The 20,376-nt window shown below is 39.8% G+C and overlaps 2 protein-coding genes across 2 annotated transcripts in view; one reads left to right on the top strand and one right to left on the bottom strand.

The window, feature by feature from the left end:
- LOC141907897 (protein TANC2-like) overlaps positions 1 to 19,552 on the top strand; it is a 112,662-nt gene extending 93,110 nt beyond the window's left edge. The window contains exons 12-20 of the mRNA XM_074797652.1: positions 700 to 720; positions 4,434 to 4,665; positions 5,267 to 5,503; positions 13,213 to 13,389; positions 13,656 to 13,740; positions 14,128 to 14,385; positions 14,809 to 15,117; positions 15,480 to 15,822; positions 16,367 to 19,552. Of these exons, the coding sequence (XP_074653753.1) occupies positions 700 to 720; positions 4,434 to 4,665; positions 5,267 to 5,503; positions 13,213 to 13,389; positions 13,656 to 13,740; positions 14,128 to 14,385; positions 14,809 to 15,117; positions 15,480 to 15,822; positions 16,367 to 16,721 (2,017 nt within the window). The 3' untranslated portion in view covers positions 16,722 to 19,552. The remainder of the gene's footprint in view (positions 1 to 699; positions 721 to 4,433; positions 4,666 to 5,266; positions 5,504 to 13,212; positions 13,390 to 13,655; positions 13,741 to 14,127; positions 14,386 to 14,808; positions 15,118 to 15,479; positions 15,823 to 16,366) is intronic.
- Positions 6,715 to 8,349, bottom strand: LOC141907898 (uncharacterized). Its single transcript, XM_074797653.1, has 4 exons — positions 8,241 to 8,349; positions 7,683 to 7,718; positions 7,485 to 7,587; positions 6,715 to 6,897 (listed from the first exon to the last, which is right to left on the bottom strand). Exons 1-4 carry the CDS (start codon positions 8,280 to 8,282, stop codon positions 6,755 to 6,757), a joined length of 324 nt encoding a protein of 107 aa, XP_074653754.1. The 5' UTR covers positions 8,283 to 8,349; the 3' UTR covers positions 6,715 to 6,754.
- Positions 19,553 to 20,376: the final 824 nt, after the last annotated feature.

Here is a 20,376-nt window from a genome sequence, read left to right as displayed (position 1 = left end):
CTCAAAACTGTGAAACTAACCCCCGTAAGTCCTGCTTACTGCGTGGCTAATGTCACTATTTATGCCCCCGTGTTCATCATACTTTGATTTGTCAATGTAACTAAAATCTGCTATGTTATTTATCATGTCCCGTGTGTTAACGTTTGTCCCGCCATCGTTCTTGGGGGCAGGGATGTATCATCACAAGTCGTACCAAAAAAGGGGGCATCCGCAGCCAGTAAAAACTTAACTTTTCTGCGGGGTCTTAAAACTTCTATTCAGAGTTTAAAAATCCACATTTTGATAGATGTCCATCATTGATTTCTTTACTGCGGACAGGATATGTACTTACATTTAAAACTAAGGGCGGATTTCATAATTCGAAATTTTTTTGTTAAGAAAATTTTGAAATGATGAAAAGTCCAAATGGGTCATGATGAGGGCCAGAAAAAAGCTAATTTTTGTGCTCGCAGCCCTCACATTGCCAAGTTTGCCATTTTCAAATTGAGTACCCAATTCAGGTCCAAACCCTACGAAGAATCCTAGGCCCGCCCTCGTTTGAAAATATCAATGTTAAAATTTAGAGAAAAAAATGTCCGCTCTTGAATTCTGGGGCCGGGGAATACTATATATTGAACTATGAATTTTTCCGGGGGCCGGTATACACTTGTGTTTGAGACTAACGACAATATTATTTATGATATCGTTTGCTTTCTCCAGGGAAAGTCGGTTTGATTATAGGTAAGAGTGAATGAGTCTATACACAGTGCATGTACGAATGCTTCCACGCATGCCAGGGTCCACACTATACACGTAGCTAGACGTAGTTCATTGGTAAAGGTGTCCGCCTGCATAACATCCCTGAATTATCTACATGTGATTTCACCTATAGAACACTTCACAAAAAATGGCTACCTTCATGAATCCCCCTATGACATCATCAAACCGCCTACTAGAGATTTGATCTATAAAAAGGTGGCCGCCTTCATGAATCCCCCTATGACATCATCAAATTGTCTAGTAGTGATATGATCAAGTTACTTCGAGAAAAGATGGTTGCACCAAAATTTGTCATAGTTCCCCCTATGACATCATCGAATACTGGTGATTTGATCTATAGACCGTTTTAATAAAATTACTAATGCATCCTTAAATTCCCCCTTGACGTAACCCAATTACGATGATTGCATCTAATTACCATTTTCATGATTCCGTAGGGGGATTTAATGGATGCTGCCATTTTCTAGAAAGTTCTTCCAAAAATCTTGAATTCTCTTAGAGAGTAGATCCAGGGATTTTCAACAATCCAAGAATCCAAAAAAAGTACCAATGCCAGATGTTGAGTCCCGGGGGCATTACATTAAGTATCTCATCTGCATCCGTGAAGGGGGCTGAATTTGTCCCTTCTCCTGATGTTCGTAATGCAAGGGTTGAAATTCTGTGCTCATGTAAATCTGAATACATCGGCGATGACACTGGATTGTATCCACCCGAAGCGCTCCGTCGTGTAGAAATTCAAATCTTGCGAACTAGACCCTGGCATGCGAGGATGGTAAGATCGAATGATTCTATCTCTCTATCTGTGTCTTCTTGTGTTGTGGCCGTAAAACGCATGATCAAAAAAAAACGAACAGGTTTTATTCCGGTATTAAATGTGTACTGTAGATACATTCTGTATAGAAATCGGTTTAGAAATGTGACTTAGTAAATTGATAGAAAAAAATGATGCTAGAAAAAAAGATGCTATCAGGTTCAAATCCCTGTCGAGTCTCGTGATGCCATCGGGCTAGTTTCCCTGACAGGAAAGGTGTCCACAGGGGGATGAGCTGGTGTCCACAGGGGGATGAGCTGGTGTCCGCAGGGGGATGAGCTGGTGTCCGCAGGGGGATGAGCTGGTGTCCGCAGGGGGATGAGCTGGTGTCCACAGGGGGATGAGCTGGTGTCCTCAGGGGGATGAGCTGGTGTCCGCAGGGGGATGAACTGGTGTCCACAGGGGGATGAGCTGGTGTCCTCAGGGGGATGAACTGGTGTCCACAGGGGGATGAACTGGTGTCCTCAGGGGGATGAGCTGGTGTCCGCAGGGGGATGAGCTGGTGTCCTCAGGGGGATGAGCTGATGTCCGCAGGGGGATGAACTGGTGTCCACAGGGGGATGAGCTGGTGTCCTCAGGGGGATGAACTGGTGTCCACAGGGGGATGAACTGGTGTCCACTGGGGGATGAGCTGGTGTCCTCAGGGGGATGAACTGGTGTCAACAGGGGGATGAGCTGGTGTCCGCAGGGGGATGAACTGGTGTCTGCAGGGGGATGAGCTGGTGTCCTCAGGGGGATGAGCTATGCTTCTCCATAATTAATTAATCAAGCACCGTTTAATTGCAGATCTCCCAGCTCACATTACGCGTAGGTTTTTGACTAAATCGAAAATTAATTCCGATTAACATCAATTATATGATTCTAATAACTGTTCGTCTAATTAAGAGCTAATTAACAATGTTTCGAATCGATAATTTCAAAGGTTTTTTCGACTAGATTGTTTTAATTTTAATATCGGATGACAAAAAATGGCAAAAACAGCACCAGTTCGCTTATTGTGCGTTATTGTGCAGAGGAAAGAAAGGTCAAGTTATTTCACTCGTGATTCAGAATAAGTTCAGAACGAGAACAGAAACCAGTTCCCCAAATCCAGATCAAATTTTGACTCTACGGTCACAGTTTTCGTTTATGTCTTATTGTATTCGACTGAGTTAATTTATCGGATCTTAAGCTAATCAAATCAGGGAAAACAACGTAGATGCCAGGGAATAGTCAGGAGGAAATCGATCTAAATGAAATTGGCCATCCTGAATTTCTTTTTAAAACTACTCTTTTCAACGTGTACTTTGAAGTGAACTGGTAGCCTGGCGGCCATTTATGAATTCAATTACTTTTTTTTCTTTATCTGAAATGTAGTTTTTTTTTAACAATTAGTAAACATCAGGAAGACACGCAGGGCACGCGGCTGATTGTGCATGCGTGTCTGTGTCTTAGATATAGGTGGCAGCACTTGATGGTGGTCGTTGAACATGTCTTCAAACACTTTTGCTCCGTCCCGCCCGAACACGAGATTCTCTTAGTTCGGGTGTTTAGCCCAAACTTTCCCTATTTCCGATCTATTCTTTTCTTTTTTTTTCAAATCAAAAACAAATGATAATAATGGATACTAATTTGTTTTCTAATTCTGGTTGTCACTTCTCTCTAATTCTCTTCCTGTCCATCTTCCTGCATGAAGGTCACCGTTTCAAGGTCATATTTTATCCAGTTTTTTTCCGTTAAGATGATTTTATGTTCATATAAATTATATTTGAATTTTCTATTTTTGTCATGATGTTTTTATCACAACGTTACCAATGGAATGACTGTAGAAAATTTGTCCTAACATTCACAGTTTGTGGTGTTGATATTGACCAAAATATGCATAGTTCATATCTAATGAAGTCTATAACCAGGAAGGGGTAGTTTCATAGACTAGAGTTAACTTGAACCTTAGGGTTAACTTATTCGTGGCTTATCAAGTTATAGTTAAACTAGCCTATAAAACTCTCTACTAGACTGTGTACTATAGATCTATAACTTAATAATATTCTGTGGAATCGCATCTCCCAAGTTCTATAATTGTGAGTTAAGAGTTAACTTAAAGAGTTAAAGTTAAGATTTGTTAACTCTCAAATTAATGAGTTTTGGGTTGAGTAGTTGTGACTTAAGTCTTGAATTCTCTTGAATATTACAATGTGTCTCGACTATAGAACCGAGCTGCACTTAGACCAACTCATTTCTAATTGGTTCTATAATCAATCACACAACTAGTATAAGCTCATTTTGATTCGCTAACCAATCTGACAACTAATGACCAGTCAAGGTATCATTTTGGTACCGGAACCGATCTAACAGTTCAGGACCAGTCTTAGAACATTTTGGTTCTATAACGAATCAAACAACTTAAGACCAGGCTAAGCTCATTTTGGTTCTACACCTTAACCCTTTCAGTGTATCTACACTGCAGTGCGGTGTACGAATCAGTGATGGGTTTTGCTAGTACACCGCACTGTGGTGTATTGATTTAATTAGTAATTACTAATTATCTCTCTTGAAAGATGGCAGCACCTGTCAAACATAGTGAAATATTAGTAACTAACGATACACCGCGCTGCGGTGTAGACGCACTATAGTGGTATTCCCGTTATTCAACACACTAGGGTGGAATTTTTTAGAATTTTCAAATTATCTCCAGCACTATATGGTATTAATTAGCCAGCACTGAAAGGGTTAAGACCAGTCTAAGCTCATTCCAATTCTAACGATTTCAGAAATGTCTGAAGATTTAAGTCACAGGAGTGCAACGGGGCAGCATTCTTAAAATCATTCCGTGAACCACGACGAGAAGAATTAATGGTTTCAATTTTCTTCGTTATCGTTTCAGGAACGGGCACGCTCTACTGGCGTTCAAACTGACGCGGGTCGACAGTCCGTTGCACGCGAACAAAACCGTCGAACTCGGCCATCACATTCTGAAAGCTCATATTTATAAGAACATCAGTAAACAGCTCGGTTATTCGTCGCGTGATATGCAAGCGTTCTGGATGTTCCTCAGCTCGTCTAGTCTCAGTTCCGCTCTAGTCTCTTGTCGTAATTTGTTTTCGCCCAACGTCAAAGTAAGTAGGTCCGAAATGAGTCGCTACGTTGACCGGGACGTTCATTTCAGTACGATATACGTCGATATGGTCGCGTAGCTGCTTGAGTTCGACAACGCGCTTCCGTACGACCCTGAAAGCTAACCGTCACAGCTCATCTACACTAGAGTGCCGTGTATAAATCGGCGATGAACTTTGCTAGTACGCCGCGTCGCAGCCTGTTAGGGTCGTTCTTCTTAGAATTATCTACATAAAAAAAGCTTTATAGATTGATCACCTCGGCAACTACGCACTCAGCCAACCGACTCCAGACGGATTCCTAGCCGCCCTTCGCGATACACAGACCAGTGCCTAGCATTTATTAATCTCGCCCAGCTGTTGGATTTAACAACATATTGTACTGATATAGATTATACAGATTAACATTAATTGGATGCAGCAAAACCAGATACAGATAGCTGTATGATGGCCTGTGAGGGTCATACATTATTTTTAAAGTTTTTTGAGTAAATAAGTTTTGTAGCTTATTTTAGTGCGTAAGGTTCATTTAACCAACGCGCTAGTGGCCTGCAAGGGTCATTCCGAATTATCAATGATCACGTTTTGTTTTTGCGTTTTGTAGGTTAGTCGTTTGATGTTGTTATCTGGTGCTAACCCGAACACGCGTACAGAGTTCTACGCGAACTCGCCCGTATTGAGTATCGTCGCGCGGGAAGGTTTCGCCGATATGGTCGCGTTGTTACTCGAGTTCAACGCCCTGGTCGACGCGACCGCCGACGACGGCGCCACCGCTTTGAGTCACGCGGCCGCCACGGGCCGCATCGATATCATTCGAATGTTGCTAGCGAAGAAAGCCAAGGTACGTATTTACTTTGCGACGCTTCCGTACGACCCTCATAATTAACCCTTTCAGCTCGTCTACGCTACAGTGCGGTGTGTTACTTTGCCAGTACGCCGCATCAGGGTGTATCGATATAAATAACAATTAGCGGCTACTGTATGTTATACACCGCACTTGGGTGTAGACACGCTATAGTGGTATGTATGTTATACACCGCACTGGGGTGTAGACACGCTGTAGTGGTATGCTTGTTATACACCGCACTGGGGTGTAGACACGCTATAGTGGTATGCATTTTCAATTTTCAAAATGTTCTAATTATATACACAGAGATGCTAGTTTTCCGGAAATATCCGGAATTCCGGAAATTTAGGATCGCCGATGTCAATTCCGGAAATTTGGTGAGAATTCCTCGCGGCGACCAGTAATGGCACGGACCGTAAAAGCGTTCGTTTGTTTGTACTCGTCGTCGCTTCTGTGTTATTTTATCTTGGTCTCTGTTTCCGAGGACGTTCTGATACAATGTATATATGTGTGCTTGTTGTTGTATCCGTGCGTGCGTAGGCGGAGCGCCACTGTTGTGACGCCATTTCCAATTAAAAGTCAATTATCTTTACGCGCCGTTATACATCGTCCCGCTGACGGCCAACAATGTGAAGATGCACGTGGTAATAATCAAGATAATATTTAATAAATATCATCTTAATTATTACCACGCGCGTGCTATGTCCTGAGGCACGCAGCTTTGTAACTTTCTTTTTGCGGGACGGTCTGCAAAATGAGCACGCACGGAAAGATTGTCAGTCGGGAGTCGGCCGATATAAAGGCAATTGACAGCGGTATACTGCTTTACTGCGTCGTTTGTAAAGACCAGGTCAAATACGGTAGTGGCGGGAAAAAGGCGCGGCATAAGAAGGCAGCGAGGGATGTGAAGCACAACGAATGCTTGCCGTCGTATTTTCAGATGAAAGATGCCGATCGTGACACTGCATCTCCGGCGATGCAAAAACGCCCGTTCTAAATTCCGGAATTTTGGTACTTTGGCCCTAGCATCTCTGTATACAGCATTTTAGAATAACAGTCAGCACTGAAAGGGCATGAAGTCATTACCCAGTTGAGTCTTGAAAACTTTGGCCCCAGTTCGTCAGCGAAGACCGTTCGCATATTTGTAACCGCTTATTTTCAATAGCCTCCGGTACTCGACTAAATCTAAAACACACAACTAATATTTTTTTGTGTAAATTTTCATTTCTCTTTCATAAAAATATCTTATAATTTTGGCATGACGCATTGTTTGCTACAACCGATCGGGCAGCATTTTAATCCAGACGGGCAGGAGAGGTCGTTAGCGCAGTAATCCTTACACGGGCCGTATGAGTCGTCTCTGAACGGACATCTACCAGCAGTACCAACTGAAATACAGTAAAACATGAAACATCAACTAAACCTCAGGGGCCAGTTGCACAGTCATGACTTAAGTCAAAAAGTGGTCTTAAATCTTAAGACTGGTCTTAAGTTGTTAGATTGGCTATAGAACTTAGTTGGTCTTAGACTGGTCTTAAGTCTAAGCCATGACTATGCAACCGGCCCCTGATTCCAGTTCCACTGTTGGTTTTTTTTTCAATTACAAGTCATAAATTAAATGAGCTTAGACTGGCCCCAGGGGCCAGTTCCATAGTCAGGGCTTAGACTTAAGACCGGTCTAAGACAAGCTTAGTTCTATAGCCAATCTAACAACTTAAGACAAGTCTTAAGGTTATGGAACCAGCCCCTGGGCCCAGCTGCACAGTCGTGACTTAAGGCCGAAAGTGGACTTAAATCTTAAGACTGGTCTTAAGTTGTTAGATTAGCTATAGAACTAAGTTGGTCTTAGACTGGTCTTAAGTCTAAGCCGTGACTGTGCAACTGGCCCCTGATCATTGATCAAAATTGTAAGACCAGGGCCATAGGCAAATTTGAAATTTTTGAGGAAAATAAAAATGAAAGTTATATTTCTTACCATATACGCATCTAGCCACCTGAACCTGATTACAAGGCGACGATATACACATGTCTGGACTGGTTACAACCCTACATTCGTGTAGGCGACCGCAAACCTTGTCCTATCATTCCCGTGAAAATAGTGAAATAAATGGAAAGAAATGAGATTTAAAAAGTTTGAATCGGAATTTGTTGATTTGAATTTCGATTTGCTTACCTTACACAAGTCAACAGCTGCCCCGGCTGAGAGGACCTATAAAGCAATCATGAAATTAAACCAAAGTGTTGCGCAACTGGGTCAATAGTCAAATAAAACTTGCACAACTGTCGAACTGGGTCCAGAGTCAAATTAAACCTGCCGAACTGTCGAACTGAGTCCAGAGTCAAATTAAACCTGCCCAACTGTCGAACTGGGTCCAGAGTCAAATTAAACCTGCCCAACTGGCGAACTGGGTCCAGAGTCAAATTAAACCTGCCAAACTGTCGAACTGAGTCCAGAGTCAAATTAAACCTGCCCAACTGTCGAACTGGGTCCAGAGTCAAATTAAACCTGCCCAACTGTCAAACTGGGTCCAGAGTCAAATTAAACCTGCCCAACTGTCGAACTGGGTCCAGAGTCAAATTAAACCTGCCCAACTGTCGAACTGGGTCCAGAGTCAAATTAAACCTGCCCAACTGCGGAACGGGATCCACGGTCAAATGGATCACGCATAGCTGAACTTGCTCCGCATTTAAATTAAACCTGCCCAACTGCGGAACTGTGTCTCATACTCACCAGACCGGTAGCTAGAAGAAACACTGTTAAAGAACTGTACATTTCAATGTTGAATTCTCGTTTTATCAGTGGTGGTTGTTTCGATATTCAATTTATACCCGAGAAACTTTATCAATCGAATTTATCAATTCACTTAGCGATTTCCCACACTAAATGAAATATTTGCGATAAGCAAATAAATTAATGTGATTTATTGCGCGCGTAGCGAGGAACTTTGAAAAGATACGATACACGTGTGGAACAATTGTGGATAAATGATTAAAACCAGCAAATCTGGCCACCTATGCAGTCGGTTTCATGTAGATGTCAAAATGTGATGCCCGGGACTCGGGGAATTGAAAATGTTGAAAATAAACTGATTTTAACTTTAACTGTGGAACTGGGCCCAGAAAATTACCCTCTTTTCAAATATTATTGGGGAAGGTTTCTGTGCCTATGACGCTAGCTGTTCATATACAACTAGGCCTAGGAAGTTTTAGGCCCCCTATTCTAAATTCCGAGATACGCGACTGCTATGTAGGGACGAAGGTGACACCACACCTGGCAAGTGAGGGGGGTTATTAAGGGGCAGTGGGAATTAGTGGTTTATGGCATTCAGAGGTGTGGTTTTTAACCCGTACTACTCTCTGGTCAAACAAATCCAATTTGCACCGATAACTAACACTAATACAAAACCCGCTAATTAGCCCGACTCGTTAATGCGATTTTAATTACGGTTCAGCCCCGAAACGAGTTTAATCACCCGGAAATGTGTGATGCGTACCTCGGTCGCCCGGGCAAGTTAAATATCTAGTATCTGGATATTTTTCGGGAGTTTTCAATGTTTTACATCCACTCGTAATAAACGTCTGAATGACCGATAAAGATATTTGGTTGGGGTTTTTTCAATTCACCAAAAAATGTTCCTCTCAGAATATCGAGTATTTTTGTTGAATTGAATAGATCGAATTTGCGCATGTTTTGTAAATGTTAAAAACCTATGCTAAAAACTTTGTAATGGTTCAAAAAAAAATTCCAACTATTTTCAAAGCAATTTCTTGATTTAGGATTCAGATTTAATTTATTGCTACAGAAATTATACAATTTTTTCGAGCACAGGATACAAAAAATCGGAGTTTTTTTATCTGATGATAAGTATTTCTAAGCTAACGCATTTTTCATGGTCCTATTTTTAGCATCCACTTTGTAAATATATATTAATTCTTTCTTTTCGGGGCGCAGGGCTGAAAACTATTCTTCTGAATAAGTACATTATCTTCAAACGAAGGGTTCGTTCATAGATGCAGTAGAACTCGCTTATTTCGGATTATTTTTACAATCTGGATTTTCATTTAATGCGGATGAAATATTCAGTACGTTTAACCCCCGGAACCATGTTGGCTATTATTACTCATAAATTAGATTTTACATAATTCAGATAAATCTGGGCGAAATTGAAATGAAACTGAATTGTTACACTATTCACTGCTGTATTACCACTATATTATATCATTGAACGATATTTGTATACTGTAAAATGAAATGAAATCAAAATGAAATGTCTGAATTGAATTATATCGTATGCAATCATATATTGCCTCATTGCACCCCTACCGCCCCCCCCCCCTGCCTTGTCAGTTGTTATTCATTTCGTCCATTCTTCGCGATCATTCAAGTTTAGCCTTCAAAACAAACCCGATCATTAACAAAATGTTGATGGTAACTCTGAATGAAATCTGGCAACTAAAGCAAACAGTCTAAGTCAATGTTGTAATATCAATGAAGCCTGGAACAGAACCATTGGGCAGCGGCTATTCATTGGCTATTCAGACATTGGCTGTTGTTGTATGAATTGTTGACGATCAGTTGATGAAAGTGTGCTTATAAAGTGTCCAATGTCTGGTGTTAGTTGTTAATTTTTCAATTTAGAATGTCTCTGGCAAAGTTCTGAACACACGTGAAGTGGAATTGATCAGTTTTTGAAAGTTTGCTGATAAAATGTCTAATATCTGGTGTTTGTAGTTCATTTTCAATAAAAGATGTCTGAGTCGAAGTGCTGAACACATATCGAGTTTGGACTATCAGTTTTTCAAAGAGAAAATGTCTAATATTTTAAAAATGAATCAGAATCTGGTGTTTTTATTGGAAATATGTCAAGGGAAGCGCTGAAGCTACTGGCTGCTCAAAAATCGTTGATATGGTATGAAATGTCTGATGTTCCCTGCTACAGACTGATGCTTGCATTCACTAAGGATGTTGACTCAGGCTTTTAAGCAACCTTGGGAATTATGCGAGATCCTAATGTGGCATTTATTTGTTAAATACCAGATTGTTTACTTCGCCATACAAAAGATTAGCCCCTCCCCCACCCAGAAAAAGGTCTGGCACAACTCTATCTACAAAAACAGAAATTAGAAAATTGTCTTGAATAGTTCGACACCAAGTGACAGTAAAGCCTCATCGGTAATTAACAAGATACCTAATTAAAAACTAATTAATCTAAAACGCGCTAATTCGGTGATGTCTACGAAACCTCATTTGGTTAATTAGTTTGATTAGTCTAGTCATTAATTAAACGGAAATTAACCGTTTGTTTTCACAGTAATTGATGAGCGATTTATTAGATAACTAACAGTGTTATTTCATTGATAAATTTCCTATGTTTCGACTTGATTCTGATAACAAAAGAAATGTCTCAAAATCCTCAATCCATAACATAAGATTTGCGATTTTTTTGACAAGTTTACATGTACCTGGGTAATCTTTGGTCTTTTTTATATCTATCGGTCAAAGATGTCCATCTATATGATCTTTAGGGGAACCTGTTTCAATTCAAGGCCACTTCATGTGTCTAAGAGTGTTCAGTCTTCACTCTTTGGTCATAGTTTGTATCGATGTGAATATTCTTCAGACCGAGTTCTTCGTAGATGATTAGAATCCATTGGGTTTGAAATAGAAAGTTACGAGGTATCATCAGTTTGATTGCCGGCTCAAAATCAATCATAGCCTTAAGAAGCCATGTTCTGTTTTTGTGCATCTCACTTGTACGGCTGGCTCTGAGAATATCCAAATCATTACGCGCGGAGCCATCCTTTCGCTTGTGGGTGGCTCCAGAAATATTTTCAATCATTACATTATTCAAAGACATCAAAGTACTCTGGATGTACTTAAAGAAATTACTCGAGACAATTAGGGAATTTGATTGGTCTGTCACCCCCACCCCATCCTCTACCTTACCCCCCCCCCCCCCGTTGCTACACCCTAAAGATCTATTCTCTTTGATAATTCATAGACAGCCCCGTGGGGTCAGCTATGTCACCTGCACAAGTGGCCCCCAACCCTGTTTAGAGAGGAAATGTTAATTATTGGATGATTAACAGCTCCAAATAGATTCAAGGAACCAGAACTGTCTCGCTAAATGGTCCTCTACGCCAGTGGGGCTACCTATTAATGTGAATTTGTGACATTCAGCCTTTATCAAATCGGGTTTCTGTCCCCCAACTGATAATGTTGGGCGTATTGTTTCATGAAAACATAACTCTGAAATAGATTTAAATTCGATATTACTTCGTCCGGTTTGTGTTAAAATCGATTTTTGAATTTTTTATTTGAACAATTGCAAATAAACTCTCACAATTTATTTACTGTCTTAAAACCGCGATAAATCCAACTATAATAATCAGAAGAGTCCAAATATTTCCATGAGCTTAAATTCGTTTGAAGTTTAACTTTATTCTAATAGCCATTTTCAGGACGATTAGTCAAGATGAATTATTAGGATATAGTTGAAATCAGCTCGAGGTAACATTTCAGGCCTTGTTGTATTCTTAAGGGTGAAATTTTATATTATCAAAGCTATATGATTCATTGATTGGTGTTATTGTTATTTCAAAGCTACCCTCCCTCTCTCTCTTCACAGACGGCAAAGAAGGTTCTTGATGTATCAACACTGACAGTCAGTGATGTCAGATCACACTGACTTGTTGAAAGTTCGAAGCCAATGTTATTACATAATTGTCCATTAGTTCTGGCAGGTCACAGGCTTGACACCGTGTTTTCACAATAATTAGCGCCTTAATTGCCTATCAATCAAAATCACCAAACCCAGCCCTTCAGGTTAGATTCATTAATTATTAGCTAGTCTAGGTAATTGGGCCGGCATTGTTTGGGCGCCTTAATTGCCAGTCTGATGTTTGGGCACCGGTTTGCTATGGACAGGCTGGTTTGACGCCCGGGTTTGTGATTACAGATCAGCCCGGCTAGCTAGGGGTGTATATAACCTATGGCAGGTTGAGTTGTGGTCATTCGGTGTTCAGCTACTATCACTCACTATTCTGAACTCTGCTCTCTTGGATTATAAAACATTTGATTTCTATAACGCGAAAATACTGAATTGTAGTCACTATGAAAATCAAGCGAAGTCAACTCAAAAAGGTATTTTAAGATTCAGAGTTTTAGGGTCACCGTCTGCTGTTGAATATCTCCAGAAGATATTTTTTGAAGATATTATAAGAAGATATTTTAAATTTAGATTATTATTCTTAGATTTAAGATTAAGTCAAACTGAATATTTTCGAGAACAAGTCCTTCATGATTGAGACGTAGATATTTTTATTAGAAGTAAAATCCACTATTTACAATGATTTTCTAATCATTAGAAATAGTTTATTTTACATAGATCTTGAATCAGAAGAAAGCCTTCATTTAGACAAACAAATTTCAGTTGAAAATTTTTAGTAGTGATTTTTCGATAAAAAGATATCTAGATGCTAATATCACAGAGAAATATTTCATTACCGGTTTTCATAAAGATTTTAAAGAAAAATTTATTTCCACTTTTACTTAACGTTTATTAGAGATATTTTTCAACAAAAATATTGAATATGTTTCAATGACATTTTTGAATAAGGATTACGATATTTTAATCTGTTTATATAATATTTTCGTCAATTTATTCTCTAATTTTCTTTTTTCTTGTCCGTCTTTCGAATAGGTAAACCACACGGACTCGTCGGGACAGTGCCCCCTTGTGTTATCGGCGCAAAACGGTCACCTCGACGCGGTGAAATTCTTGCTGCAATGCGATTGGTCGAGTCGGGATGGTCGACTGAACAAAAACGAGGCGACGCAACAGTCCATAGTTGCCGCAGCTGCCTCCGGACATGTTCACGTAAGTTTCAATGCAATTTTCTTACTGTTACTTTCACAATTGAGGCTTAGGTCTTAGATTAAAATTTCGTTAAGATTTCATTTTTAGTTCTAGTAACACCAATCTAAGCTCGTTTTAGTTATAGAAACTTAGATCAGTCTGAGCCCAAATGATTTTATCCTAAAATACCAAGTCCTTGACTCGAATAACCGATCTTTAGCGTAAGATTTATGATAATGAAACTCAATCCTCCTCGACTTGAATTGTGAATTCTTTTTTCTCTATAGATTTTGGAATATCTGCTCGGACTACAAGAATTGGGTGGCGACTACGCGGGAGTCAATCGCGTGGACACGCTACTCGGCGAAACTCGTAAGTTCACTTTTTAGAATGAAATGGAAAAAGAAAAACCTTTTTGAAAACTTGATACTCAACGTACGCTAGATTGAGCCGAATTGAGCTTAAGAACTGAACGGCTGATCAGTTGAATCCAGATTTTGATCTAATCCAGATATCATTTACGGACCACTAATACATAAATATATATAAGATTATGAAATTTCTCATAAACCGAATGTATGTAAGGCCAAATAATCCAAACTCAGCAGGTTCAGCTCTATTTGGAATTATTCCATTTTTGGCCAACCGGTGATAAGTGTGTTCCTTATTCAGATTGTGCATGTGGAGCTCAAACATCTTCATCTGTCATTCTATATCTTACAAAATTTCTTAATTCGTGCATTTTTTCTACTCTTTCAGCTCTGAGCGCCGCCTGTTTCGGGGGCCATCTCGAAATCGTTCGGTACCTACTCGAAAAGAACGCCGACATCACGCAAGCGAACGCCAAGACGATCCCTCCGCTTCTGTGCGCCGTCAAGGGCGGGCATTGGGAGATAACCGAATACCTGCTGGCTAGTGGCGCCCCCATACAGCAAACGGATAAACACGGCAGAACGGCGTTGATGATCACGGCTAGCGAGGGTCATCCGGGAGTGCTGGAATTGCTAATTAGTAAAGGTAATTAATTCATACGATTTTGATTAGTAAATTTCGAATCGGGGAATTGTTGAAATTCATGAATGTTAACCGAGGTTCAGTAGTATTTTAATTGAAATTCGGTCTAATTAGTTATAATTAATATTGATTAATTAATAATTCGTTCAAAGTCTAGTTGTTGAAATTTCGGCAAAATTCTTCTAATGTTTTCTAGAATTCAGATGAAGAAAATCCGCACATATTTTGATAAAGATTCAGCCAAATTCTAATCAGAATTGATTTAAATTCCAATTGTAATACAGTAGAGATTTTGTCTTCAGTTGGAAACTTATTCAAAATTCTACATCGAAATTAATTCTGGTCCTTATCAAAGTTCATCGCAAATTCTAATCGAAATTCAGACATCGTCATTCGATTGATTAATGAATCTATCGTTAATTTCAGGTGCTTCGTTGACAGACGTGGACCGCGAGGGCTTGACCGCGCTCTGCTGGGCATGTCTGAAAGGCCACTTCCTGTGCGTGCAGACGCTCGTCGAACACGGCTCAGCGATCGACCACACCGATAAGAACGACCGTTGCCCGCTGGATCTGGCGGCGTTCTACGGCGACGCGACCGTCGTTCAGTACTTGATCGACCGAGGCGCCGACATCGAACACGCCGACGCCAACAACATGAGAGCGCTGGACCGCGCGATCGGATGTCGTAACACGGCGGTCGTCATCTGCTTCCTGAAGAAAGGAGCGAAATTAGGTAAGAAGCACAAATCCTTAAAGTCTTAAAGTTTTAAAAGTTGAGATTTGAATTTTCATGGTTGCACGGTTGTGCAATTCTTGGCCCAATTCAACAGTTGTGAGATTACTTTCCACAGTTATGACCTTCTTGATCCAGTTCCACAGTCATCAGATTCAGTTCCGCAATCGTGACATTTTCGCGGTTGTCAAATTTAGGTCGTTTTGAGTCTGGATGTGGTAGCTGATAATGAACTAATTTTGATTTGAGATCAAACCGGAGTCCTTAATAATTGATGCTTAGCACTTCAAATAACAGTACTGGATCCGTTCCATTAAAGATTTTAAATGATTTTCTTAACAATCCTATTGTTGTATTTTCAGCTCCCCCGACCTGGGCGATGGCCGCCGGCAAGGCGGACATTTTGATTTTGCTGCTCAACAAACTGCTCGAGGACGGCAACATCCTCTACAAGAAGAACCGACTGAAAGAGGCGGCGCACCGGTATCACTACGCGTTGAAGAAATTCCCGTCGGACACGGCCGGCGTCGACGACTCCAGGACGTTCCGCGACTTGAAGATCAACCTGTTCTTGAATTTGTCGCGTTGCAAACGCAAGATGGGCGAGGCGCCGACCGCGATAGAGCTCGCGTCGAAAGCGCTCGACATGAAGCCGCAGTCTTTCGAGGGGTTCTACGCGCGTGCCCGCGCCAAGAGAGATAACGGGTACGTTGCATATCAAAAGTGTTATTGATGGGAACCAGTCTAAAAACGCCGGCAGTCTAAAATTAGTGGGGGAATTCAGAACCAGTCTAATGCATTGATAGTTTTGGTATCTTTGTGTTATGAATAGTTAGGTCTAGATATGTCATTTCATTCAATGATAATCCGGAAGCCAGAAAAAATATATATCCCTCTTCAATATGAGGTTCCAATTCATTGAAAAACATTATCTAATTTCTCTTTACCTTGTTTTTTGGAAATAATTTCATCAGAATGCGTTCAAATGTGATACTACATTTTTTCTTCTGATTTAATAAAATTACTTAATTATATCTGTTACTAAATCCATGAGACAATATGAGAGATGGGAACCAGTCTGAAATACTGACAGTAATGCGTTCGATGGCTGGGAACCAGTCTAAAAAAGTGATAGAACGGAGAACCAGTCAAATGCATCTATATTTGAGCCGTATTGGAACCAGTATGATGTATATATATTTTTTTTGATTCTATGAATATTGAATTAGATTGTGTTTTGTTATTGTAGAATGTACGATGCGGCTCTGGAAGACTTGATGGAAGCCATGAAAATCCAACCGAGCAACCGAGAACTCAGACGTCTGCTCGTCAGGGTTAAAGAAGAATGTCGCCACCAGGGCAAAAACGGCGCTGCTAGCAACAACAATGCGAAACAACATGCAACGTTGCCGCCGATGACCGAAACGATCGAGAATTCATCGGCGACTGACGCGGCTGTAACCGCGGCAACTAGCGGAGATAGCACGACCGGCTCCAATCGTAGCGTGAAATCGCGCGGCAGTAACGGAGCGGGAGGGGCGGCTCCGGGGGCTGCTCCACGCGTCGTTAAATCGACGAAAAACCAGGAGGAAACGCAATTCTGAACGCGAACCAGTCCAACGTGCCGATCGCTTTGGCAACCAGTCTAACGCAACACATTGTTGTGTCTGAACTGTTAGTCCGATGGATGGGAACTGGTCCGACGTGGGTAGTGCATCGAAAACAATGGGGACTAGTCCAATGCATGAATTGCTACGGGCACCAGTCCAATGAGCCAAATGCTTTCAATGGAACCAGTCCGATGTATGGAGGAGACGTAGTCGAATGCATCAATAATTGCTACAGGAACCAGTCTATTATCGTATGAACAGCTACCAACGTAACCAGTCCAAAAGCGACATCAGTCATTGTTGGTGGAGCTTGTCATCAAAAAGCGATGTTGTTTTTTACCGAACACTGTAGTTGAAACATCTCCGGCCAACATCACGCGTGTTTGATTAGTAATTTGTAAGATCATGTGCTATTTGTGCTGTCTTAACGGGAGAGCGTCCGACAGTAATCGATACTGTGCTGTATTTATTTCTTTTCGACGACAAAATTATCTTAGATGCATGAAGAAAAAATGTAGTTTCGTAGTTTTCGATTAGTGGTGATATGATATGATATTTTGTCATAAAATCGAAGTGCGTAAGCATCCGCGAGGGAGGGGGCTGGGACAAAATATGACTCTTCCTATGTACATAATGTTAAACCAACCCCGCCTCTACACGATGAGAATCAATAATGAATGGGTACAATCATGTATGTAATGTCTTATGCTAGAACTGAAAATATTGTTAAATTTTTTATTTTCTTTTGTGTAAATTTTATCCCCTATGAATTTATTCGTGGTAATTAATAAAATCATGAATAGATGTGTAAAAATCGCGTAGATTATTTTTTTTGTTAGAATTTTTTTTTTTGGTCCCGTTTTAAAGAATCGAAATCGAGTTTGATTCAGCTGTCTGAATCATTGGAAAGAAGTAGGACTTATGAGGAGTAATATCGACTTGATTGCAGATTTTGAAATTCAAATTCGAATGGAACCAAATACATACTGAACCCTTTCATTGCTGACTAATCAATACCCTATAGCGCTGGAGATAATTTGAAAATTTTAAAAAATTCCACCCTAGTGTGTTGAATAACTGGCGTACTACTATAGTGCGTCTACACCGCGGCACGGTGTATCGTTAATTACTAATATTTCATTTTGACAGGTGCTGCCATCTTTCAATATAGCTAAAAACTAATTGATAATTACACCAATACACCGCAGTGCGGTGTACTAGCAAAATCCATCACCGATTCATACACCGCACTGCGGTGTAGATGCATTGAAAGGGTTAAGGACCCAGGTACAAAGTTATTGCCAAAATACTTCAGGAGCCATATGCTTGCTTGTTTGAATATGACTTGTAGCCTTTCTGGATCCCTACAACTCGATTCCTTTAAAACTTCTAAATAGAAAATCTTCAATTTTGAATACAGTTGGGACCAGAATTTTACCCAATTAAGGGGTTGCCGGTTTAGAAGCTGAGTTTAGGTAATGTAAAGGATGAAGATTGCCTACAAACCACCGGGTCACTGGTTTACCAAGATAAACAGTACCGATTCAGGTAGAGACTAATGTAATCGGGATATGAAAGTGATGCAGACAAAGCTCCCTTGAAAAATCCGAAATTTTTTCCATTACAACTCTTTATAGCCAAGGGTCTGATCTGACTGATCTGTGGTGACCCAGAGTGGACCAAAATGCCCCACACAAAGAACAAATGAGTGAAAGGGTTCCTTTAGTTGGCCTAAAGGATTTATTTTCGAAGTATTTCGAAAAAGAGTTAAACTTTTCCGATGAGCTTTTTTTGTAGTGCCCTTTTAGTTATACGATATGCCTAATTTGTGGAGTGCACCCCTCCCTAAATCAGACTCAAGAGATCCACCTCTGTTAAAGTACCGATGAAAAATGAATCAATTTTGAGTGTATAGTTTGAGTAATTAGAAATGAACGATTATTGACTGTAGAGTTTAATACGTTGAAAATGAACTACTTTTGACTGAAAAGTGAAAGAAAATGGAAATGAACTTGCCTTGATTTATTGAAAATAAACTACCTGCAATAGGGGCGCATCTAGAAAAATCGGAAGGCGGAGATCCTGAAGGCATTCGGGAAAGAGCAGCATAGTCAATTGGTACCAGTGGGGCCACCCTCGGTGTTAGATAGTTTTGATGAAATACACCGGGAAAATGCAATCTCTTCTTGAGAGAACGGTTGTGAAGTTTCCAGGTTTTCAATCTCGGTCTCGGACAAAATGAGGGTTGGGTTAAGGTCAATGGGAAGGCAGGGGTCCGAACCTTTGAAACAACCTGAAGCAAACTCTGTATAGAGTAGGAATACATGTAAATTAAGAATCAACTATTTTGACTGTAGAGTTTAAAGTAATTGAAATAACTACGACCTAAGGGTTTGTAGGTATTAATTGCTATTCTAGAATAGTTTGAAAATGAACTTATTTTTACTGTAGTGTTGAAGTCATTGACAATAATGAACTCATTTCAACTGCGGCAAAGAATTAATGAATCAATGTTGGACTAGAATATCAAATTTTATAAAAAGAACGTCTATAGCCCTACAACAGCTTTTAGCGAGGTTGAGAAATTCGTTTCCCGACCTGAATTCGGTTTGTAAATAAAAGATATTTTGCATACGAGATTAAAACAATGTATGTGAATTGTATGTGCACTGCGTTTATGCAAATCATATTTGATAATGAAAATATAGATTATGATTGATAAGATTATTTGTGATAGTGATATGTCGATAGAAAATAATATTATTAATTAAGTTGATTAATTGCCATTATTATCATTATTAATTGGTTAATTAGCTGGTTGTAAATAACCGTTGATATTATCTGCATGTGCAATCAGTTGTCAATTATGATTATGATTATTATTATTATTGATTATTAATATTAGTTAATTAATGAACGAATTTCAATAAAGAAAATCTTTTTTAGATTTGTGTCTAGTTTCGCCTATTCGACGGTTTTCTCGGTTCGGGATACGTTTTCATCGCTTCGGTGAGGTATTTCCTCGATGACGTAGATGTCCATACGTCATATTGAGGATTTCTCTAGTTAAAAATGGCGGTTGTTTCGCAAAGATTATTCATCATCGCGAAAAATCCATCCAGCAAAAGGTTGTCTGGTGTGTCATGCTCGTATATCATCAACATTATAAATGTATTCGCAGCCCATTAACCAGAAAGTTACTATATTGTTCCTATAAGAATTTGGTTCAATAAACCCTGATCGTAAATGGGACAAAAAAGTTCCGTCTGAGTGTAATTTCTGCGAAGGTTATCAACAAATAAATTCGTCATACTTGGGAATAGTCGATCTTCTGAAGGGGTGGGCCCAAACTGCAGATTATCGTAATACCTTTGCATTCGGCAGTGGATTCCCCGCTTGATTCCCTACAACTACTTCCGTATTTCAATAGATTAAATATGTTGAATAAATGCGAATTCCTACTTTTTGGAAATTCCATTTATAACTATGATTTAAACTCGACAGTAATCTGTCTTGTTGCAAAATTCATTTCTAGGAACCAAAGAATCTCAAATTGATGATGATAATCATCATTATCATTATTATTATCATTTACTATTATTTATTATTATTATTACTTTTATTGTTACAATTCATTGCTATTAATGTT

Source organism: Tubulanus polymorphus, chromosome 6 (assembly GCF_964204645.1).
Source record: "Tubulanus polymorphus chromosome 6, tnTubPoly1.2, whole genome shotgun sequence".
NCBI classification, from domain to species: domain Eukaryota; kingdom Metazoa; phylum Nemertea; class Palaeonemertea; order Tubulaniformes; family Tubulanidae; genus Tubulanus; species Tubulanus polymorphus.
This window is presented reverse-complemented; position numbering and strand designations above follow the sequence as displayed.

Coding starts and splice junctions, on each gene's coding strand:
- LOC141907898 (XM_074797653.1), bottom strand. CDS start 8,282: ATGTACAGTTCTTTAACAGTGTTTCTTCTAGCTACCGGTCTG. Junction 7,719..8,240: donor TTCTTCTAGCTACCGGTCTG/GTGAGTATGAGA, acceptor ATTGCTTTATAG/GTCCTCTCAGCCGGGGCAGC. Junction 6,898..7,484: donor GGTGGCTAGATGCGTATATG/GTAAGAAATATA, acceptor ACTGTATTTCAG/TTGGTACTGCTGGTAGATGT.